The following is a 25,574-nucleotide window of genomic DNA, read 5'->3' on the forward strand; positions in this document are numbered from 1 at the left end:
GCAGAGAAAGCGGATGCAGAACAGTCTGTTTTATTGAACATAAATCCTTTACTCAAGTAAGTTAAATGGGTCTGTTGCTCAACTGATGGAGCATTGCGCAAAGGACCAGGGTACGAGTTCTGAAGAGCACGCAAGTCGACACATGAACCGAAAGTGTCATAGAAGCACCACAAAATGATGTGTGGCTTCAGCAACTTTAGTAAACTGTGTTTATGTGCTTAAAATGGTGCTTTCCATTTGATCAGCCAGCCTATATGGTACTATATGGGTTTGTTGTTGGGGTTACATAATTGAAACTTTGGAAATATATGACTATACTTCCTCCCAGACTGTCATTTATAGTTGCATGAGGTGCTGGTGGTGTTGCACAAGGCTCAGGGTTGATGAGTTAATAAATAGAACTGTCAGATTTGGCTTCTGTTTGGTCCTGCTGCATGGTTGAAAACTTTCACCTACAAACCCTTGATCTTACATTGTGGCCCTTGTATTGTCATGGAAAAGAATGAGAATGTTCTGCTGGATGAAAGTTATTGCCTTTGAATGTTTATGATGTCATTGCTTCAAGCCTTTGTACACCAAATGTGAATTTTCGATGCAATTTCTCACCACGAATAACATTTTGAATAGAAAGAATGGATTCCTAAGAAGCCATTTACACTGGAGCAAACATCTGCACGCCGACAAAGCAAATGTTTTTTTTTATTTTTTTTTATGGTGAGTGTGTCAGTTTTTTTCCTTATCCCAGCGATGAAATGCCCTGACTAATAAAAGAGCTTTGTGTTAGGAGCTGCTGCAGTTACAGTTAGTTGTGTGTGTATGTATATATATATATGTGTGTGTGTATATATATATATATATATATATATATATATATATATATATATATATATATATATATATATATATATATATATATATAATCTTTGTAATCAAAGTGCCTTTGTAAACCAAATACGTGGTGGATTCTCCACTAAATTATGTCATCATTATTGCTGTGCTATCGTTAAGTCGTTAACAGCTGTTCTGTCATTGGCAGTATTAAAGTATCTAAAAAAGGGTCAGACTAAAGATGGGTTTTGTTGGTTGGAATTTGTGTTTTATTGCTTGCATTATACAGACACTTGGAGCGTTTAGATGTCATCTCGTTTAATTCGTAACATGCAGGTTTTTGAGCAAATGTATAACACAAGTAGATTTAAATGGCAATAAGATACAATCAGTATTGTTCCAATTGACAACATTTGTTTTAACATCCATCAGTGTATGCATTACGCATTGATTTTAAACAAATGTACATAGCACAAATACATACAGTATGCATGGCATATAATCAGTATTTCAATTGATAACATGTTTTAACCATTAATATTGTTTTTTTTTTTTTACACTTGATTCTTTCTAATCACCCCTTAAACTGTGTCTACATGATAATACTGTACATTTTATATATACTCTATATACTTTTTTTAATTGTATAATGTGTATTCTATATGTGTATTGTATACTGTACATTGTATGTTATTATTTGTATATTGTGTTATGTGTAATTATGTGTATATTAGATTTTAAATTGTGTTGTAAATCTGATGTTTATTGTAAATTGGTATTTGTCCCATCACTGTCACGACTACTATGTTGCTCGGAACTGCACCCAAGAATGTCACACATTGCACTTCTGTATATGGTTGTGTGACAATAAAAGTGATTTGATTTGATTTGAATACTGCCAGTTCAACTTGTCCAGCAGGTGAACTTAAATAGTTTCTGAAGTGTCTTGATGAGCAAATCAACAACAAACTCACAAGCTTGTAGAGAAATCTATTTTCAGCATTTTCAATCTACTCTTTCGAGAACTCGCTTGTTAGGTATTGCGATTCCAAAATTTGTCAAGTACTTCTCATCCATGATGGGTGAGGGGCAGACAAGCCAAAAGGGGCTTTGTGCCACCTACCGTAGCTGGGTAAAATTGCTTGTTGATTAGCACCGCCTGTTGTAAAGGCGTGAATGTGTTAACTGCGATCATTCCCCTTGCTTTTAATGTGAATGGGGCATTTGTCCGCAAATCGTTTTGCGTTATCGCTTCTGCTCTGGTGTGTAAAGGCCTTTAGATGTGTTTAAACTTGTAGAGGAAACTGAGAGCGAGTGGGGATGGGAAGGAGTGAATGGTGGGATTGTGACAGTGGCGGGCTGCTCTAGGCCCTGCTGCACAGGATGTCTGCCCCGCCACACCCCCACACCGCCCACTGTGCGCCACTCAGTCGTTCGTTGTAGCTGTCAGCAGACAGGGCCGGGACTATGATGTAAGCAGACCATTCCGAGAATGACCTCAGTGGACTGGATTCCAAAATTCCAGAGCAACCGGCACCAGTTTGTTCATCACGGCATTCCAGAGCTGAAATAACTCAATAAGGATGCTGTCCGGCTTCTCTCCCACTCGCTTCCCTTAATGTATTTGTTTAGAGAAATTGATTCAATGCCAGTGTGCCTATTAATGAGTTTGTTTGGCAAATCTTTTCCCATGGTCCTTTTTTATGGCAAAGCAGAGCTACTAGTTTTAGCAAGTTAGGGATAAATCATGGAGTGTTTCTCTATCTGCTGTTGACCTGATAGTTCTCGCAAAATCATAAATTCTGTCATCATTTACTCAACCTCCTATTTTTCCAATCCTGTATGACTGACTTTCTTTGTGGAACACGAAAGTATCAAGGCCCTTGCTAGTCCTGAATTAATGTTCACTTCACACAGTACTGATTCACATCATGGGGATCTAGAGAGTGGAATGAGATGGCAGCTATGGTTTCCTGATTGCTAACCTGTGTTTTCAGGGTCAACAGAGCAGCAGTTTAATAAGACTCCAAAATTCAATCACAAAGTCAGTTTTAATTGCGTTTAGATTACTAGATGTGTCCTTGACTTGTCTCTCCATTAATCCCCGATTTTCTATTAAACCCTATATTTAAGGATTAGGGTCTGTTTAATGCAGATTGTGGTTGCTCGCTTCATGCAATTAAAAGGAGCATAATTCAAAGAAAGACTTTTGTGTCTAAGCCTATTAAAGGTCTGGTGAAAGCAGGGAAGATGGGGAAGCTTATCTTCCACTACTGCCTCTTGCGGAACTGACTGGGATACTGACAGTATTACTGTGATTTCTGTCACAAAAATGCTGAGTAGTTAGGAGCACTGCTATGCTGCCTATCCAAGGCAGTCAGATTTGATGCAATGCACTGGTACAATGTTGAGTTTGAAAAAGCCCCTTAATTAGAAAGTCCACTGAATTGAGTGAATTCTCTGTAGTCACAAGAGGTTCACATGCTTAACTCAGTTGAACCAGACCGCCTGCTTTGCTTCCTCTCACAAGGTTAGTTCAAAGGTGCCTTTGTCTCAGTAGATCATTCAGAAGAACATGCTGATTGTTCTGAGCCAATCATCTTTTTTTTAATGGAAAATATTAGTCCTTTTTGAATTGATTCTTTAGTCTTAAATGTGGATGTTTTTGAAGTTCTGTGAGGAGTGAGTTGAGTGCGATGGTTTTTGTTTCCCAGGAGATGTAGGCAGGTATATCTGTCAGTTCTCCACCCTTTCCTTTCACTCATGGAGACTAAGTGGCTGGAAGACAATGTCCTGGGATTCCAGGCGTTACCTGAAAACACAGGAAGCCTCCTTTCCTGTTTTCAGGCCCATTCCTGATCGTTCTTGGATAAACATTTTGCTCCTTAAAATTTTTTATAAAACATGGTGGCAAAGCACTTTCTAATGTCCTCAGTATCTTATTGTATTGCACAGCTCTATGGAATATATGATTCTAATTGGTCAATCACATTATTCTGGGGTCAGATATTTTTGTACAATGACTGACTGTTGTCCCAAGCTACTGATTTTATATACTGCCTTGCCAAAAAAAAAAAAAAAAGTGGTAAATCTGGATTCATCAGATCACATGACCTTTTTCCATAGCTCCACAGTCCAATCTTTATGCTCCCTAGCAAAATGAAGTTGTTTTTTCCTATTAGCCTCACTAACAACTGGCTTTCTTGTAGCCACACAGCTGTTTAGTTCCAATCCTGTAAGTTCTCGTCGCATTGTGCATGTGGAAATGTTCTTCCTTTCCCTATTAAACGTAGCCGTGAGTTCTATTGTCGATATTTACGATGTGACTTCAAGAGTTTTAGAGATCTCCGATCACGATTATTCAAGATTTTTTTTCTGACCACATTTCTTCTGCGAAGCTGATGGTTTACCACTATCCTTCCAGGTTTTAATAATACTTAAATACCAAATTCCAGTGATTTCAGCAATCTCCGTAGTTGTTTTCTTTGCTTGATGCAGGCTAATAATTTGCCCCTTCTGAAACACAGTAACATCTTTTCCACGACCACGATATGATGTTTTCCAAAATGGTTGTTTAAGAAATGAGAAGCTATACACTGTATCAGATAAGGTTAAAAGAATTGTTGCCAGCTATAACATTTTAATCACTGTAATAATGATCCAGTCATAGGCTTTTAAGTATCTGCTTATTTAAATCCAAATTGTGAGCTTCTTTTGGCCAGGCAGCGTACATATTAATGTTAGTTTAATTTATCACTCTGCAGTTTCTTTCGTCTTACATAGTAAAATAATTTAATTTCAAAACAATACTTTATTTGATAAGTAACTGTTGTGGGATAATGAACAGTCAAAAGTTCTTCCTATGACTTCAGGTAACAGATCTGTTAAAGAACTGTTTCTGTTCATTTTTCAGACTATATAATATAATATAATTATAAAATCTTTGACTGTGTCTAGTTCTTCATTGCCAATCCTAATACTGTTACTCTTGCACAATTGCCTTTGTTTGCCTTTTCAAATTTCATTTTAGTGACTAAACCGAAAACAACACCAAAAATTAGCCTTTGTTTGAAATAGCATTATTAAAATTTTTCAATTTAAACATTGTTATAAACATTATAAACTGGGTCTTCCTGTGACTTGAGTGAATAGATCTGTTAAAGTAACTGGTTCTGTTAAAATGTTCATTCAATTTTACTGTTTTGGCTATTTTATGTTATTTTTGCCTGGAAAGTTTCACTGGCTGATTTTTATTTCTTTATTTTTAACACCATGATTAATTTACAATTGCCTTCCTTTGTCTTTCCAAATTTGGTTTCTTTCCAATGACTAGTGGTTTCATTACTCATCGTAAAATTAAGCAATAATTCTTCACATGTAAAAAATAAAGTTTGCCACAACAGTCTTTTTCTTTCTTTTAAAACGGCTGGCTTTGGCATGACATTTTCAACACCCTTACAGCATTTGCAGCTCATGTCCTACATCTTCCAGCTGTGTTTTTATCATCTGAACATTAATTCTTCGTGGAACAGATCTTACGGAGGAATTTATGCCACTCACATTCTATCGATTGGAGCGTGTCAGCAGACCGGTGGCATCCGCTTCCTGCCTGCTCTTTAAAGGCTGATACAGGAGTGTTACATCCCCAGCACTTGTGTTGATTGTCAGGATTGATTGGCTTAATTGGTTTGATTGTGATAACACCCCTAAGGCTGAACAGTAAGCTCTTTTTAACCGGCTCATGTCTATGCATTACAAATGCACTGGGGATTTGGTTCTTCTAAATTTCAAAGGTTACCAATGCCATGAGACTCATCTGTGCCTGTAAGTAGGCCAATCCAGTTATAATGTTGTTCAATTTGTTTTATCCAGTGTAGCTGTGTGCTTTGCGTATGGTGATAATTCATTAGAAGTTGCTCAAGGTCGGAGTGTATCCTCAGAGCAGCGTATTCCATTAATTAAATGTTCTCTTGCCCCAGGTTAATGTAACTTGTGTGTTTTATCACAACGCCTTGATGGATAGGAATTATTACGGGTGAACAGGTTGAATGCAAAAACGCATCTAGAAACCTTCCGCTCATCTGGGATAATCTGGGAGCCAAGTTGTCAAGGGATATGTATACCTCCTCTGGTCTGTATGGTAAACCTGCCATTGATACAGAAACACAAGGTTGGCAGATATGAAGAAGAAAGCGAGCAATAGAGATCAAGAAATCCAAAGGGATGAAGATATCAAAAGAACCCGAAAAAGACGAGGAGATGAGATTAAAGATAAACCTTCAGTTTCTTTTGTTTAACATTTATCACTGCTATAATAACTCCTCGAATTTACTAGCCATAATGATATGGGCTCTGAATAAAACAGGACAGTAGCACTTCCTCATCGTAAAAAGACTGGTGATATTTTTCCTCCTGCCTGCTCTGATTCACCATGACCACTCTGAGCAATGATGCCTGAATAAAACCAGAGAATAAAAGCCAGGCTGCACCCAGACTTCCACAATCTCATGTTACTGGCAGAGACTCATGTGACACCAAGGTTATTTGATCTGCTTAGGCAGAACCAGAGACCTCAGCATTCAGTTTTTGCCCTCAGCAGCACCTTTACATTCATTTAGTGTATTCTGTGTCATTTAGAGCATGGCCAAAGCGGGTTCTGTGCTGTTTATGTACTTGTTCTTTTGTATTGTTTGGTGGTCTTATGTACTATCTTAGTTTTCTCTTTTTTTCTCTCTCTCTCATTAGTTCTCAAGCGACCTTGAGTTTCAAAAATGTGTTTCATGCTTTAATGTAAATAATTATTGAACCAAATTGATTTTTATTTGAGGTCTCGCATTACTTAATTTGACGTCACTTTCAAATAGGGATGCCACGGTGTGAGTTTTTGACAGTGACATTACCGTCTGAGAAAAATCGCGGTTAACCGGTTTTACGATTATTTGCAATTTGTCTTATACAATAGCACTGATGCAAACAAAATGCATAACATATAACAACTGAACATCTTTGTGGACATATTTCTGTGGGATATGTGGATGCTAAGGGCAGCCCTACAATAAGATAACTTACACAAAAATAAATAGGAGGTATATAATAACAGATGCTCCAATCTAGGGCACGACACTGCTTTTGAACATTTTTCTATGACTTCTGTCTGCATAATTTACATCCGTCATATTCAGTTAGTCAATGCTCCCTAACAGCCGATTTAAGTCGCTTTTTTGGTGGATATGAGTCTGGTAGATCTAATTATATTTTGTATTTTGTGTGTTTAAGCCCCAGTTTCACGTGTATTGAAAGTTCAGTCCACGGCACCACGCGGCCACCGTCTTTATCCATAGCAACAGCTCCAGTACCCATACAGGCACAAGAGTTTTCACATTTAGGTTTACAAAATTGTATCTCTTTTATATTATATATTTATACATTATGAATATTATGTTGCCACGTCTAAATAAAGCATTTCACGGTTTTAACCGTGGATTCTAAATTCATGCTGTTAAATTAACCGTGACATTTTTCATCGCAGGTAATAGTGAAACTGTATAATCACGGCATCCCTACTTTCAAAAAGAAAGTGCAGATACTTTATTAATTTGGAGCTGCTGCCTACCCAGAGTTTAGATTTGTTTGAGAGAGCATGAGGGACTGAATGACATCACAATGCAAAACAAAACCCCACCCATAAGCAGAGCATGCTTTTGTTTGGCAAATATCAGCCATGTGTGTCCATGTGTATGCTGGAAGATGGGTGGTTGGTAGGTGTAGCTTCTGTTTTGTTGTTGGCTTGATGGCAATGGTTGCATTGTGGTGAAACACTCAATAAAAAGATTTTATCACGAAGCTTATTTTCTTGACAATTTTCCTAACAAATTATCATTAATGAGAAAAATGTAATGTAGCTTTTTAATGAAATACAGCACAAATAATCCTATCTGGACACAATGATACAGATAACTAGAGAACGAGGTGGTCAATGGCTGATGTGATGTCAATATATTTTGCGACATAGGCCAATACAATTTAATTAAAGTGATGGAGATTTAGTTTGAGATCAACACATACTGATGATAAAGGTCTACACTGAAATGAAACAAATATATTTTTATATTTCAATGCAGATTATTTCAAAATGGTTAAGGATTAGCTAATATATTGGTCTATTACTACTAAAAAATGGGACAAATTTTTTATGCAAGGAACGATAGGAATGATTTTACATACAGTTGTGCTCAAAAGTTTGCATACCCTGGCAGAAATTGTGACATTTTGGCATTGATTTTGAAAATATAACTGATCATGCAAAAAAAACCTGTCTTTTATTTAAGGATAGTGATCATATGAAGCCATTTATTATCACATAGTTGTTTGGCTCCTTTTTAAATCATAATGATAACAGAAATCACCCAAATGGCCCTGAGCAAAAGTTTACATACCCTTGAATGTTTGGCCTTGTTACAGACACACAAGGTGACACACAGGTTTAAATGGCAATTAAAGGTTCATTTCCCACACCTGGTGCTTTTTAAATTGCAGTTAGTGTCAGTGTATAAATAGTCAATGAGTTTGTTAGCTCTCACGTGGATGCACTGAGCAGGCTAGATACTGAGCCATGGGGAGCAGAACAGCTTTGTCAAAAGACCTGCGCAACAAGGTAATGGAACTATATAAAGATGGAAAAGGATATAAAAAGAGATCCAAAGCCTTGAAAATGCCAGTCAGTACCGTTCAATCACATGAAACATCCGATTTACACCCCTAATAAATATATGTATGTATGTATGTACAGCTCTGGAAAAAAATTAAGAGACCACTGCAAAATTATCAGTTTCTCTGGATATACTGTTTATAGGGATGTGTTTGAGTAAAATTAAAATTTTTGTTTTATTCTATAAAGTACTGACAACATTTCTCCCAAATTCCAAATAAATATATTGTCATTTAGGGCATTTATTTGTAGAAAATGACAACTAGTCAAAATAACAAAAAAGATGCAGTGTTTTCAGACCTCAAATAATGCAAAGAAAACAAGTTCATATTCATTTTTAAACAACACAATACTAATGTATTACCTTAAGCTTTCAATCACAGCTTTCAGTGGTCTTGGCATGCTTTCTACCAGTCTTTCACATTGCTGTTGGGTGACTTTATGCCACTCCTGGCACAAAAATTCAAGCAGCTCGGCTTTGTTTGATGGTGACCATCCATCTTCCTCTTGATCACATTCCAGAGGTTTTCAATGGGTTTCAGGTCTGGAGGATGGGCTGGCCATGACAGGGTCTTGAACCGGTGGTCATCCATCCACACCTTGATTGACCTAGCTGTGTGGCATGAAGCATTGTCCTACTGGAAAAACCAATCTTCAGAGTTGGGGAACATTGTCAGAGCAGAAGGAAGCAAGTTTTATTCAAGGATAACCTTGTACGTGGCTTGATTCATGCGTCCTTCACAAAGATGATCTGCCAGATTTCAGCCTTGCTGAAGCACCCCCAGATCATCACCGATCCTCCACCTGGTTGTTAATGGTTAGACGGGGACCTGGAGAGGCCTTCAAGCCACCGTGTCTCGCACCCACTGTGAAATTTGGTGGATGATTGGTGATGATCTGGGGGTGCTTCAGCAAGGATGAAATCGGGCAAATTTGTGGGAGAAATGGGCAGGAGTAAAGACCTGAGTGAATTTTTTTAATATACATATATATATATATTAAATATGACCCCAACATTTGATGACTATTTTTGTGTGATTCATATGCTTACCCCACAGTTTCCATTCAGAAACCATCCAAGTGCCAATCATACATCATGTATCTGGTTACTCTTTCTCTCTTGATCTGGTATCCTCTAAATTCCTTCATACCAATAGTGAAAAATTACAATCATTATCTGTTTTGTGGGTGGTAGCTCACCTTTATCGACAGTCAGGTGATTTCTCTCACATTTGAAATCTCTTAATCTTTGAATTAAAATGAAGTGTTTCGAATTTTACGGTGTATGTTGAAAATATGAATGTTCTCACACGTTGCTCTGTTTGCTCTGACTGATGTTAAACAATTGAAATGACTGATCCCAGTCACAGATCACACTTCACTGCTTTGCAATACTGTACAAACTGCCTAAGGAGAAAATCAGGCTTGCTTGAGTGTGTTGCATGGTATAAGGCACTTGGCAGCTTTGCAGACCCTAAGGATTATTGGCAACTCTGAAAGCCCCTTTTGATTTCTTGATGGAGAACGTCTAAATGGGGTCAGGCGCTTCAGGCTCCTCAAAGTCTGATCCTTGCTTTTCCAATGCTAATGTACACCTACAGTACCACAACTCAAAATGCACTACAGTAAATGCAAGAGATAGGTTTCAGATGTTTATCATTTGATCTGAGATAAGACTGATTGATGTGGTGGCGCCTTCACATAAATAGATGTATTCTCAATTAAGACTTTGATTGTATGAGTACAGGGTGTGTACATTTTTCATACAAGCTGCTTGCGACATAGGATTTCTATTTGTATACATTTTTTAGTATATTGTGAGTCATTGTTTTGTGTCTGTGCACCACTATGAAATGTGTCTTTCCAGTGTTGTGATTTTGCAAGGACTATCTCATCTATTTTACACAAGACCTTTAGTCTTGTGTTTCCATTCTGTCTGTTACTGTCTTATCAGGGCTGTTCAGTGAATGGGTTTAGAAAACCGCTCAGCTGGACAGAGTCAGAGGAGGCACGTACAGTGAGGCAAGTGAAGCTCTTGAGAGCTCTTGTTCCACCTTTTTCCGTGCAACCTTGACTGGCCCACCGGAGATATAGCACAAACAATAGCTCAGTTCCATTTCAAAAAAGAGTCCTCAGTTGTCCTATCAGTTGGACAAATGTAAAGAGGTATTCACACCAAGAGCAAAAAAAATGTTTATTGGTCTGGCTGAATGAAAAGGACATTGACTGTAGGAGGTACAAAGCACTTTTTGGCTGGACTGCAATCTACCAAAAGGGCTTGGTCACATTTTCCTTTATTCCACAGGCAAAGAAGGCGTGGATGGATGTGAAGCGAGTGTGAAACCTGCAAAAACTACTTGCCACAAAGCCTCTATTTTTGCTGCACTTTGAAACTCACCGCTAAAATGATATCCTTGTCCATTGTGAATATTCAGTCTAGCTATGTACAAAGCACTGCCCACACAGACGTCATTGGCAAACCAATTAACTTCCAATTGGTCAACGCTGTGAATTTGCACATCAAAGCTGACCAAGCTTGAATCCCACGCAAAATTCGTGTAGGGAAATTCTTCGTCACCGGACTTCCATCATGCGAAATTCGCGCGGATTCCCGATGAGATGACAGGACAAAAATGTACACACTTATCTCATATTCACCTCAAGACTGAACATGGCCTGTCTGTTGTATTTATTAGATGAAGTTTTATTTTTTTTATTTTTTTTGCTGCTCTGTCTCTGTGTTTGGGAAATTTGTCCAAGAGTTTGCCAAACAGGAGCATTTTTTCTTACATTTCATCTTTTGCAAATAACATTGTGTAAACTACAGGCTGTTTTGACATCCAGGCCCATGTAGGCCTGCTTGAATGGAGGAGGAGATGGACAGTGTTTGTGCAGTCACTCCTCCCTTCATTCTTGTTGGCTCTGTGCTGGGGTGATGTTTGCGGGAGGCAGGATTTCCTCTCCTTAAGAGCCAAAGCAAGAGCTATACCTATGTGTGGGTTAAAAATACACTCCCCTCTATTTCTGGGGGGGTCTGTTCTTGCCAAAAGAAAGATATGCATGGAAGAATTTGCCCATGTTTGAGTGCTCTGTTTACATTACTGCTGAGATGTTGCAGTAAACCCATCGTTGCCATGAAAAGATCACCCAAGTCCTTGTTCTCTGCATGCCAGCCCTTAGATTCATTATACAGATTTTACCAGTGACCTTGAAAGGTTAGGGTGCACTCTAACCGCTAGTATAACTTTCATGCACTGTGGGTGTCCTTGCTTTTTTGATGTGGCCTTTTGTCCTCTTTGTCCCCCTCCTGATACTTTCTGACAGATTTTTAGGGTCTAATTCTCAGGTAGTGCTATTTATTGGAGGGGTGTGTGCAAGCATGCCCCTGTCCCTCCTGGTTTCCTCATGCACTGAATACTATGAGCTAAAAATAAAAGACTGACAAAGTGGTGGTAGGTGTACCTTGAGGCCTTGTGTCATTGCTTCCTGTGGTCATAAGTGTAAACAATGTGTTCCCCTTTACTACATGAGTTGGTTAGGGGGTGGATAGGGACTTTTTTAAATTGTTAATGGGTGAGGGGTTGAGGAGAGAGAGAGAGAGAGAGAGAGAGAGAGAGAGATGGAAAAAGGGAGTAGAAAAAGGAAACTGAAAATAAAACTGAACCATGACACAAGAATATAGGGTTCAACAGTAAGAATGACCCCATTAAATTGACTGTGGGAGAGTTTCAGGCCAATTGTTGGAACTGTCAATTGCCCTGTGGACCTTATTCACTGTAGCACCACCTTTTAAATTTTGTCTGGAATAACAGTGCGGCTACAATTACAGTCTTCTTCAATCGTCACTAAATAATTGCTATCTTGCTGTCTAAAATGCTTGGTCTGATGTCAAACCAACCAATGTTATCAGTCCTGCATTAGCACTTCTTTTAAGCAATCCTAATAGCCTACATATCGAACCTTATTTGTTTAGTATACTAATTACTCTGATGCATTCAAAGGAGATGTGACCGTTACTCTTTATTTTCTGTCAGATTGCAGAAATAGATAATGCCGTTTATCTGAAACTCACGCTCACAGCAGTGGATACTGGTGTTTAATGATTGCTTTCATGCTTTGCCTCAAGGCACCAGGCTTGTTTGATAGCTGTAACAGGGTGCTAATTGCTGCTGTCCAGCCTGGACTCTCGCATGGCGTCAGAACTTCCATTCAGGCAGGAAATTGCTTCTCTGGCTTATAGTCAGCCGATAGTATAATAACAGAAGTTCAATCCATGATCTGCGGATGGAGTGTGAACAAAACATGGCTTTGTTTCTCTCCACGCTCTTTCGAACCTGTGTTAAATACTCCCGAGCGAATAAAACGTCCATACAGGACTTTTATGGATGACCTCTATCACCCGGATAAATGCAGTTTAAAAGCAGGCATATGTTGTGAAATTGTTTGGTAGCCACATCTGTTCAGTTCTCCACTTGACAATTGCTAAATTTTCACTATACTGTATTAGAATTAGGGCTGTCAATCAACTAACATTTTTTTATCAAATTAATTACATGGTTTGCTGATTTAATAATTATAAATAAAATATATATATTCTAAAAATATATATATAAAACAGATAATTAAAATGCATTATATTATTGTTGCACATGAGTAAAGCATTAAAAAAGACAATACAAAAATTTGCTTTAGAATGCAATATATTATATATTTCCATAATACTGAACATAAGCCTATCATTGGCCTACAGTGCACAGCAATCCATTTTGCAATTGAATGTGTCAGTCAGTCCAAGATTTATTATAAGGGCTTGTTTAAGGAATCAGACGGACGCTTTTGGAGCATCTTGGTTGCATCGTGTCATAAACATACCGTATTTAGGTTGCTGTGTCAAGTTAAACGTTGTTTGAAACTTAGAAAAACACATCTTGAGACCCCTGCGTTTGGATTTTGCTCTTCATAAAGCGGTGTTTGAAAGCAAGAATGTGTTCTCATCTTGTGCTGTCTGTGGTCGGTGAGTGTGATTTGTTCTCTGTATGAGCTGTGCGTTGCCTATACAGCAAGTTTCACTTACTGCCCCCTGGAGAAAACAGGAGGTACTTCAAGCAATTTAAATTAATTAAAATTAAATTAATTAAATTAAGCTTGAATTGCTCAGATAGAAGGAAAATTCCTTAATACGGTCCGGGGACATGATTAATTGCATTAATTTTAACACATTTGTAATGTAATGAATCTCACTGAATCAATGCGTTAAATCGACAGCCCTAATTAAAATGCATTCACCAAGAAGGACTACTTTTTTGTTGGGTTTTCTGTTTGTATGAGTGAATTCAGACGTAAACTGATTCTAAATCTGAAGTAGCCTAGTCTCCCCTTACACTAGTGGTCAACATATATGGGTTTTTATATGGCCAATAACAATATTTAGAGGGGAATGTGCTAATGGCTGATATAATGCTGACAGACTGTATATAATAAAATTTAAAGGCAGCAAATTCATTCCCAAAATTGCTGAAATTAAATTAGTACTTATTTCACACAATATCGACCTAAAATGCACCTAAAAAGAAATGGAAACAGAAAATGTGCAATATCCATTTACAAGGCTGTTGGTAGATTTTGGAACTGACACATTTATGTGAATTGGCACACAGAGGGGCAGTTATCAGCCAATGCTTATTTTGTCAAAATGGACACATTTTTAATTGGCATGGCCAGTATATTGTTTTATAAATATTTAAAAAACACCAGAAGAAAAAAAGCTTAATTTTTTTTCACTTTGATTACCCAAGATGTCTATAGCTACTTCTAGATCTCTTGTCAAAATTGTAAGGCTTTTAGTGAGTGGATTCTACAGAAGTGTCAAGTGAATCTCAACAGAGATTGTGGTTTTTAATATTCACAGCTTTGACTTTTGCATCAAATCTGCTGCTCTGGAAATGTCCTGCCCGATGCCAAAATCTGACTTATGACACAGAATCCTGCTGATGGACTGTATGTTTCTTCGTAATATCACACAAGGACTTGGCAAGATCATGCACTATAGTAAACTCACTTTTCACTTCTCACATTTTTTCCTTCAGGCAGTTATCGTTATGTGGTTATAATTTAACCAGATGCACTTATCACATTGGGAACGGGTTCAGTAAAGTAAATCAGAAATGAAAATATTAATTAGAAATTGTGACGTTGTCTCACCTTTAGTATTGGTGCATTTGACCATCATTTAATCTGCATAATTAAATTTACACAGATTTGTTTTCCTCAATTGCATAACAGATTTAAGGGAAATCCCTTAAAATTACTTTCTGGTTTCTCTGATTTTCAGTGACAACATTTCTGTTTTCTTTGAAAGTAGATGTTACTTATATTTGAAACAAATCTTTTCATCCTTGACCTGAATTAACTTGTGTGGGTCTATAAAAAACTGTATGACATACAGTTTATCAATATGACAACCTCATTCTCTGAAGTCGGGGTATTTTTTTGGTACTTTTTATTTTACTTACATGAAACTGTTGTTGGTGAGGTCAACCACAGACTGGGGCCCTTGGATAGCAAGGCAAAGCGTTTCTACACACATATACTGTATATCACGACACCTGTTTCCTCCCAGAAAGCCTAACAGCAACTCAGAATCCAGGAAGTGGAGGCTCACGCCACAGCCAATGGATGTCTTGCTGCTATAGCTGAGAAAGAGGAGAGACATTTGCTCGGCATGTGTCTTCAATGAGATCTCAGTGACTACGTTATTCGCTAAGTCGGACATCAAATTTAGGGTATTATGATCAAGTAACTTGGTTAGATCTAGCCTAGCTCATCAAGGTAAGGCTATGATGCAGTTGTTGTCGGTTGAAACGGACTGAAATAGATTTAGCCTTCCTGCTTGTCTCATAAAAGATAGATCTTGACATTGTTCAGCTCTAATAGCTATTTGACTGATCTTCCTTCATCGATCATGAGTTTACCATGCAAGGCCACACCGGAGGAGAAAACAGGGTCAAGCAGGAACTCCTCTCGCTCTTCGTCAGGAAGAGAGAGTGCTCGTCGCTGGCGTCTACTCAGCAGGCCCTGGCTAAAGCACCGTTCAAATTCGGCCCCTGAGGAGCCCTTGGACTCACATGAGAGAAGGATTCTGCTTGGATGGGACATGCACACACAGAGCATGACATGGTCCAGAAGCTGCAGTACGACTCCAGCCAATCCCCCTATCTCCAGGGTCCACAGTCTCCCAGATCCTAAAAGGGTCACCAATTGTGGTGTCCTAATGGAGCATGTTAATCTTCAGCGGGACTGGTTATCTCGTAGCTCCATCCCTTATTTGAGATCTACCTCTGAACCAGGGACTGAAACTCAAGGGGAAACTCCACCACCCAGATGGGAGCTCAGTTCCCTCCCATATTCAGGGATTCTACTGTCCATGTCAAGGCGAATTAGCCACATTTTAAATATCTCTCCTGAAGACGGTAGGAGCATTTAAATTAATTAGCATTTAAAGGCAGAACAAGGTGGCAATAACTCTGACTACTTGAAATACTTAGGCCACATCCACATTAATACATTTTTGTTTGAAAACTCTGTTTTCAGTTTCCCAACATCATAGTTTTCCAAAGTATGTGGTAAGGGAGTTCTAGTGTGGATGACAGGTGAAAACTCAGCGAAATCTATGCATTTCAAACAAAATTGTATAAGTGTGGACGTGGCCTTAGACTAAATTTAGACTAGATACTTGCATTTTAATCAGTAGTTGCAACCATGCAAAGTGACATTTATAATGGCACTTTTTCACTGCACTTTACGGTTCGACTCGACTCTGCTCGCTTTACTTTTCTGAGCTTGCTTTTCCACTGCAATTTAGTGCAGCCTCAGTGTGGGTGGGATTATAGGCTGATCGTCATAGTTGCGCCGCCTCTACTGCCGTAGAGCTACTAACGTACTCCTCGGCTACTAACGAGAGGAACGTCTGCACCTCGTTTATTGACCACACCCATTTCTTTTTACAATTCGAAAGTCACGTGAACAAATGATACTGCTATCGCTGTTGCTAACTTTAAAGCTAGCGGGTTGATGTCCCGTGTCGCAAATCCAGTGATGCTGGTAGTGACGATTCTCTCTGACATCATCAGTGATCTGCAGGGTTTTGACGTCACATTTAGTATTGGCTAGGTGGTACTAAAAAAAAGTACCAGGTACTATCCACAGTGGGAAGTGGATTCGAGCCGTACCGTGCAGTGGAAAAGCCCCATAAGATATTAATATTTAATATTGTTTAAATATTAAATGAAGTATTATATAAAAAATTTGATTAAAATATTGTTCGTTGTTTTTTATTTTTAGAAATGGTGAAGTCCCCCGCATCTAAATGCCAAATTCAGTTTTCCAGCCTGTCGTCATGCAGCCTGTTTTATTTAGTTATGAGCTGTATGGGAAGCCAAATGCTCCAACTGAACCGTGATTAACAAGAATAATTAAAAATGGCATTTCACGTCGAAATGGTTGCTGACCCCTGCACTAAATTATGGATGAAAACTATACTATTTTTAGATTTCACATTGAACACTACATAAGTGCTCTAGTAATACTTATTTGATGGTTTAACTGGAGGACTGCTGAAATCTTGAGCAAGCTTAAAAGGGCAACTTCAGCCCTGATTTGTTTAAAATTTGGTTAAGTCATTGCCAGGACTGGTTGAGCACTGGTTATGTCATTTATGCTAAGCAACTGGGTTGTTGCTGTCAGCCATAGAGGTGAACATTTGGTGGACTCCAAAATCAAACAACACAGTGGGATGGTTTTCATCCAGTCATACTGAGTCATGCATGTATGCTTACCTATGCAGCTTACTTAGGTGTCAGAACCTTTGCAATAGGAACATGATTTCCTGTCTTCTTTCCTGTGGATTTTGATTGCAACAGACTTCACGTGAATGTGTTTTTTGCATTTTTGTATTTTCACAGTCTAGCTGTTCCAAGTATGTGCTGTTTGAGTAAGTTAAATTTATCATCTTTGAGTCCTTTTGTAGGGAAATTAAATAATGAGACTTTGGCTGATGGGATTGCTTAATTGTCAAATCGCAAGCTTTGATATTGCAAAATTATGCTTTGATTAAGCTTTTAAGTAAGGTTTGTGTAAGCGTTTGTGACTAAAATGACAAACGTTGATTGATCCATGCTTCTCACTATCTGAGTAAACACCTATTCCTCTTTGCTTTAGATTCACTTCTCCCTTCTCACTTTCCAACTTAAAAGTTCTGGAACTGTCCCATTTATCATGACCATATATGTTAATAGCTTATCAAGAAAAGGCAAATGGATAGTTTTTGGTACAGTGCTAAACTGGCTCTGATAAAGTTAATTATCATTGCTTTTGGCTTCTGTGGGTTCAAAACATTTCTAGCAAGCTTTAAAGTGTGACTACAGATCCTTGGATTGTCTTTGAGTTTGTGTCAACAAACCCCAGGGTCACAGCAGGGGTTTGAACACCCCTCCTAAGTCAAACCATTCCAACTCTTTCCACTGTATCTTTTAGAAGTGTAGGAGGCAGCTCACTCACCTCCTTTTGTATGCAAATATGTGTTCCTACAAAAACACAAAGACCGTGGGCTTGCCACCTTTTAGCTTTATTACCCTTTGAAAGACTGGGGCAGAAGTGATCCAGTGAAGTCATGAGAAAGCCTCCTGTGTTTTTAGTCAAAGAATCTCATCAATAGTGAAATTGTTTTTTGAAGGCATAGCTGGGTGCAAGACAAATGCCATTAATAACACTGATTTCCGTGTTAAAGCGGAATGTAGAAAGTGCTATTTAGGGTTTTCTGAGCAAATAGTAAGCAGAATTTCCTCTTAGGTCTTCTCGTCATGGGCTCGTAGCTCCAGGAATGCCCCAGCCTGACAGAAACACAGTGGGTGGGGAGAGTAGCTTGCCTTAGACCTGAATTGCTGAATTTGCAGTTGTGGCTTGCTTCAGATAGCTAGGTTCTGGCATGCAGACTGGCATGCAGATTAGCCCTGTTTTCACCTGGTATTAAGATGCATGTTGGGCGATCCATTTAAAAACGGGACGACGTTTAGACTGGTGAAAATGGGGTCCTAAACGTAAGATTTGTCCACTTTGACCAAATTTGGAGTTTGGTGAAAACACATGTGACCACATTGGGATTGTAGTGTAAACGCTCATCCATCAAAATAGTTTGAACAACAGTAAAGCACCACCCACTGACCTGTCAATCAAATGAATTTAAAACTTTGTCATTTATTTGCGGTTTTGAATTCAAGTATAATTAAAATGAACAGTCTGCCGTTTATGTCACATTATTGTCATGTTGTAATACACTGACGTAGTGATTGATGCATGCCGTCATGAAATCAGGGACCCTCCCCTCCAAATCTGAAAACAATTGTTTAAATGAGACACAAATTACAATCAGGTGTAAATGGCGATGTCTCTTGCCTGTCCATTTGTGATCGGATTACCCAAAACACGTCTTAATACGAGGTGTAAACAGGGCCAGATATAAACACAAGTTACGGCTTTCAAACTTTTGTCATTCTACATTTTAAGGAATAGTTAACTAAAAAATTTAATTTTTGTAATTTACTCAGTCTAATGTTGTTTCTAACCTGTTTATGGTTATTTATTTTTTTCTGTGGAACACAAAAGTAGAAATTTTTGAAGAACTGTTATGCAGCTCTCGCCATTCAACTACAGTTTATAGTGACCAGGGGCAGTCAAGCTCCAAAAAGGACTAAAACCCCCCACCAAAACAAAAAGCACCATAAAAATTGTGTGCACTATATTCAAAGTTTTCTTAAAGCAGTTTATGTGAGGAACAGACAAAAATTCCAGTTTTTATTCATGGATGATCTTGCCCTGTCCCGAAGCTCGCTCGCATCACAAATTCAAAATTTGGCATCAATGATGTTGACTTGCCATTTTTAAATCTAGACAAGGGCTAGACTTTGGCTGAAGTGAAGATTACCAGTGAATAATAACTTAAATTTTGTATTTTTACTTTACTTAAGTAGCTGTATGGACTGCTTTTATGGTGTTTTTTGTCCTTCTTGGAGCTTCACAGCCTCTGGTGAACAATTATTGTATGGCGAGAGCTGCATAACGATTCGTCAAAAATAATGTTGTTGTGTTCCATGGAAAAAAATAGCACCATATGAGTTTGGAACAACATAACGACATAATTTTCATTTTTGAGTGAACTATTTTAAGAACAAGAGACAGTAGGAAAGCAAAGACACTTAATCCAGCAGGATTTTTGAAGCTTTCGGAAGGCTTGCCAATGAAGCGTTGGAGTCAACTTGCTTAAAGGACACACGTACATACCGGAGGTGGCATGAGGTATGTTTCTGCTGGGGCGGGGAGTAGCAGGGAGAGATGCAAATGTTCTAGGCTTGCTGACGGCAACCTATTTAAGTATGTAACAGTGTCTCTCAGTGGTGGAGTGTCAGACACGTGAGGTGAACAAAAGAGCGTGTGCTCTGTGCCCTGGCTCTCGCGCCGGTCCCGTCTGTAACACAATGGAGGAGAGGAATACCAGCACTGCGCATTATTTAACTTGACAGATGTCAGACTGTGAGAAATGCATGACCTCCTTATGCAACAATGTTTGACCTGTGTAAAAAAAACTTAGTCGTGACCAGTGTGCTAATTGCGCACAAATTTAAAGAAGTGAAAGAGATTTTCTTTATCACTTACATTTTAAAGGGATAGTTCACCCAACCCTATCTCATGAGAATTCATCACATTAGTACAAGTTCATTTGTATGAAATCATATGAGTTATACAACCACCAACTTCCTTGAAACTTTTCTTTAGACTCCCTATAAGGAATACAGTTTTGCAGTAATCAGGTTTTTTAAAAAAAAACATTCCAGTGCTTGCAGAGTCAGCCTGATAAATGTCAAATTAAATACCAGTTCAGTTGCACAATAGCACAAGTGGTTCAAATGAAATTGAAGTAAAAAAGGAATGAGTCAGGCTGTTACATCCAATCCATGAGGTCTAGTATCCTAACAGGCCTCAAACTTGCCCCTCCACTGTACTTCCACAACAAAATCCCATCCATCCAGCTCAGCCCAGTAAAATAAGTGCGTAGAGTCATTCTGAACAGTGCTGCACTGGTGTTAGCCCTGAAAGTAGTTACTCTCAACTGACTGAACAAATCCTGCCTTTTAGATTTTAGGAAGATTTGAAGTACTTTGAGCTGACAGATTAAAAGGCAAAGGGACGATGGTGTGTCAGCTCGCTCCAAGCTGCGCCGCTACAATGGCACAATGGTAAAAGGCTTGTAATGCTGAGGTGAATTATGAATGACATGAGGCACTCTCCTGTCACTATGATGGCACAAATACCCCATTCTGCTATTCGGGGGCATTTTGTGTGATTTAGCTTTTGGGAAATGACCCGAATGGGTGGCTTTTATTTTTTTGAACGTACTTGAGTTGAATATTAAGGGTCGTTTAAAGAGAAGATGAATCCATTTAACAGCAGGTGTTCTGGAGTGAGCACTTATTTTCTGCAGTCTTAGTTATAGCATGGCCTAGATTTCTTAACGTATGAATGTTCATTCTCTAGTGCCGAGTGTACACTTTTTACTTGCAAATTTTGATAATAAATCTTTTTTTTTAATATTTCATTAGGGCAAAATCATGCTCATCAATGGCTGATTAATTGCCTTTGCAATGAATCTTAGCCTCCTACGTATTCCTGGCAGTGTCAGACATTCTGGGTCTTTTTGTACAAATTTACTGATTACTAGCTAGTAAATGAATGGCAACATAAAATCTCGTTATTTAATGTTACCTACACGTTGTGATTGAATTATCAAAATGATTTCAATTCCCTCTGAAGAATAAGTGGTCCATAGAATCCTTTTCTTGCCAGGCATGACAGACTCCAGACACTCGGACGTTTCCTTTTCTTTTTTTATTCCAGGCAAATCATTGCAAACACTGTTGCAAGGGCTTTCTTGGTTTTGTGTGATACCATTTCAATGTCATGTGTCAAAATGAGGATATCACAAAAAGACATAAAAGACAGTTGATGTCACACAGTCTGCCTTGGCTTTTAAAGGAATAGTTCACCCGAAAATGAAATGAAATTATTTTCTCACTCTTATGTCGTTCCAAAGAAAAAAATCCACAGTGTACACCAAACTTACCTCTGCATGTATAGTTTTTGTAGCTTTTTAAATCTTACAAAGCTTTATGCCGGAACAGTATGCCTAAATGGCAATGTTTTTTTGTTTTTCTTCTCTGTGTTGGCACGTCTGCCTTCATATGTCCTGCGGTCATCATGGGTAAGAGGAGAGCACTGCCCCACCTTCCCTTACAGTCAACAGCTGTTCCTCACAGGCCGGACTAGCCCCTGTTAGATTACTGATTAACCCACCCCAGCACATTACATCCTGCTTAACCAGCCATGTCAAAACAAAGTCCCAACTTCCTAAGCATCCCCACTTTGTTCCTCCAGCTGGAAACTCTGCAAATGCATCCTTACAGAGCTGCAATCATAGTCCAATCTGCTAATTGCAGTCATTTCCTCTCTCTCTGTAGACCCAGCTCCCCCATCTCCCCAGACACCAATTAAAGCTGCTAATTTGAAGGCCTTATGAATTACCATCCCAGAGTGAGATGGCTATTGATGCCTCTGTAGGTGAATTGCTGTTGTTAATTGGGTTGCCACAGTGTACGGTGTTACCAGTTTTACTCGGTACAAGGGACAACACCGGTATGAAAGTTTATACCGGGTAAAAGGGGGAAACATTATGAATGGAACTTCCAATATCAATACAATAGCCTAACGAATGGAATAGCCTTAAATAAAGGATAGTTGCCTAATGAAGAGTTTGTGACCCATGATAAATGAACCTAAATAACGCATTGAAAGCTAGATGTTTTTTAACAACGTATCAAATTACACAGGCAGCAAAGTACGTGCACTGACAGAAGACGTTTAATTGCAGGTAGCGAATATAATGTGCATGGTGGGTAACTGTAAGATGTCTCTGATTCGGAATGACACAAGAAATGCTGTTAGACACACAGACACGCGCTTGAAGAAACGCACTTTATTATATTTTTAAGAACAGATGACAAAGGGGGCCTGGGTAGCTGACTGCCACCACTGGAGTCGAGAGTTGGAATCCAGGGCGTGCTGAGTGACTCCAGCCAGGTCTCCTAAGCAACCAAATTGGCCTGGTTGCTAGGGAGAGTAGAGTCACTTTGGGTAACCTCCTCGTGGTCGCTATAATGTGTGGTTCTTGCTCTCGGTGGGGCGTGTGGTGAGCTGTGCATGGATGCCGCGGAGAATAGCATGGGCCTCCACATGCACTACGTCTCCACGGTATGCGTTCTAAATCTTCGTGGTGGCATAGTGACTCGCCTCAATCCAGGTGGCAGAGGACGAATCTCAGTTGCCTCTACGTCTGAGACCATCAATCCGTGCATCTTATCACGTGGCTTGTTGAGCGTGTTACCTCTGCGGCATCCACACGCAACTCACCATGCGCCCCACCGAGAGCGAGAAACACACATTATAGCGACCACAAGGAGGTTACCCCATGTGACTATATCCTCCATAGCAACCGGGCCAATTTAGTTGCTTAGGAGACCTGGCTGGAGTCACTCAGCATGCCCTGGATTCGAACTCGTGACTCCAGGGGTGGTAGTCAGCGTCTTTGAAATATTTTTATTTTTTATTTAAATCGCACCACAGGACCATTTAAATGAACTAGATAATGATAACCTTATGTTGACCAGTCACACAACCTACAAGACTTTCCCTTACACAATCATATTTATTCAAACCTAAAGTCTTGATGTTGATTAAAACATTTCCACATGTTAACTACCCAGATACCAGTGTGCCATGGTATTACCATCTGGTACCATCACTGTACCACGTCAGTGTGAAGCCAAATATTGTTGGATGATGCATGTTGCGAGCTTGTCAGAAACAGGGTAGGCTACTGATTATCTGATTTTCAGTGCTGTTAGTCTGTGGTAACAAGGGGTAAAATATTTGCTCTCTCACAGTTTCATATGGCCTTTTATATGAGTGTAGCAGTCAATCAGGGTCATGCGGGCAGTATTTGTACCACATGCTCTCACATTCTCTCTCTCACATATACACGTCATGCACGCTCTCTCTGTCTCCCTTTTGCTGACTTTAATGTTCTTCCACATCAATTGTCAACCTGCTGTAGCCGCGCCCCTCCCTCCATGCTGTAGCATTGTTATAAGACGAGCTGTTTGTATTGAAGGGTTGTTGTGGAGACCAGGTGGTTGGGCACTGTGTAGGTTGGTTCAGGAGAGAGCAGGAGGGGGAAGCTGAGCGACACAAAGCATCTTCTGTTCTCTTCCTTAGCGATTTATTTGTGTGTCTGTGTGGGTGTGCACACACCTGGCAAGCACTGTGGGAATTTGGCATTAGGTCGTATATGAAGTTAGAGTCCAACATAATGAAAAGACTAATTTGAATGAAAGCACTCTGGATAATCAGACAATTCATGTTTCTAAAACAGGCAAAAGATCGGATGTTTGAGTATCTTCTTAATTGTGATGTTATTTGATTCCTTTTACATGCATTGAATCATTGGGAATCAAGAACTGGTTCTTATTCGGAATTGATTAAATTGTGGTCTTTGAGTTGTGAGCTTGCAGTCTAAATTTAATTTGATTAGGAAAAAAGTCTGGGCACTGTGAAATAGGCTACTGCAAAGGCAATAGACAACTTTCTTTCTATTGTATTGTCCTCACTGGTTGTATGTGACTAATGTAGTCTGATTGGTGAGCAAAGGATGCTTATTATTTTTAATGAATTCAGCCTTGAACTCCTTGAGTTAGGCTATCCATTTGATTAGCTCAAACGAATCACTCATTCAGCAAATCGGTCAGAGTGATTTTTGATTTGTGAATCCCTTTTAGTCATCATTTTTGTCATGTCCAACTCTAAACAAACCGAGAACTGTTGCTGTTTATGTGTTGTAGTTCACCCAAAAATGAAAATTCTGTCATTTACTCACCTTTATGTTGTTCCAAACCCATATGACCATATAATTTTTTCTTCTGCGGAACTCGATAGGAAATCATTTAATGAAGGTTCCATTGGAATAAAACAATAGCGACTTATTTTAACACTTTACAAAGCATCCAAAAGTGACAAAAGTAGTCCATGCGACTTGGGCTACATATTCAAAGCCTTCTGAAGGCATACAATCACTTTGTATGACAAACAGACTGTACGTGGTTCTTGAGACAGGACGTCATAGCGCTTGTTCACGAGACGCGCAAGAACCAATGAGGTTTGATGCTATCGACATAGCCACAATGTTGGTTTTCAGTGCGGTTTATAGACATTATCAGTGATTTAAATTGATTTTACATGAATAATGACTTTAATTATGGTCTGTTCATCATATAAAGTGGTCTTATGCCTTCAAAAGTCATGACAGAATTTTAAATTTTTAGGTGAAATATTTCATTAAGGCTCGTGTTGTTACTGACTGATTGTTATAAGACAATGTGTAGTGCTAAAAGAATCATTTTGGAACTGGAACCGTTACGTGGACTTTGAACCAGAATAATTACATTTTCTACAATTTCCTCCCCTTATTTAATATGGTGCAGCACAGATTTCTTCTCCTGGCCATGAAACAATGGTAGATCTGCAACATCCATATTTTAGTTCTGCAACAGCTGATGCTTCCCTGTTGCCTCACGTCATTAAACATATGCTTTCTTCATAAATCCACAACATGCTAATAAACCAATGTTTGTGGTGTGTTTTCTCATGTTTTGAGCCATTTCTTTTTAATGATTCAATCGAACTGATTCTTAACATTTGTCAACCCACCAACTTTTAACTTTTTGTTTGGTAGTAAAGCTGTGAGATTGGCAACTTGTTAATGCAACTTTTGACACAATGTAAATGCATAACAGTAGTGTGATAAACAGCGCAATTTATCCCAATATTTTCCACACTTTAAAAAAGGACACCTAAAAATACTTTGTGGGGACTTCTGGGA

At 38.9% G+C, this 25,574-nt stretch overlaps 1 protein-coding gene across 6 annotated transcripts in view; it reads left to right on the forward strand.

Moving 5' to 3' along the window:
- Positions 1–25,574, forward strand: part of LOC127442210 (ras GTPase-activating protein nGAP-like) — a 111,813-nt gene that overhangs the window by 5,089 nt on the left and 81,150 nt on the right. For 5 of the 6 annotated variants that reach the window (XM_051700060.1, XM_051700062.1, XM_051700061.1 and 2 more), the window contains exon 1: positions 15,186–16,005. The exons of the other annotated variant lie outside the window; for it this stretch is intronic. In XM_051700060.1, coding sequence (XP_051556020.1) covers positions 15,498–16,005 — 508 coding nt within the window. In that variant the 5' untranslated portion in view covers positions 15,186–15,497. Of the gene's footprint in view, positions 1–15,185; positions 16,006–25,574 lie in introns of those variants that run through there. 6 annotated transcript variants of the gene reach the window in all.

This window comes from Myxocyprinus asiaticus, chromosome 6 (assembly GCF_019703515.2).
Source record: "Myxocyprinus asiaticus isolate MX2 ecotype Aquarium Trade chromosome 6, UBuf_Myxa_2, whole genome shotgun sequence".
Classification (NCBI taxonomy): domain Eukaryota; kingdom Metazoa; phylum Chordata; class Actinopteri; order Cypriniformes; family Catostomidae; genus Myxocyprinus; species Myxocyprinus asiaticus.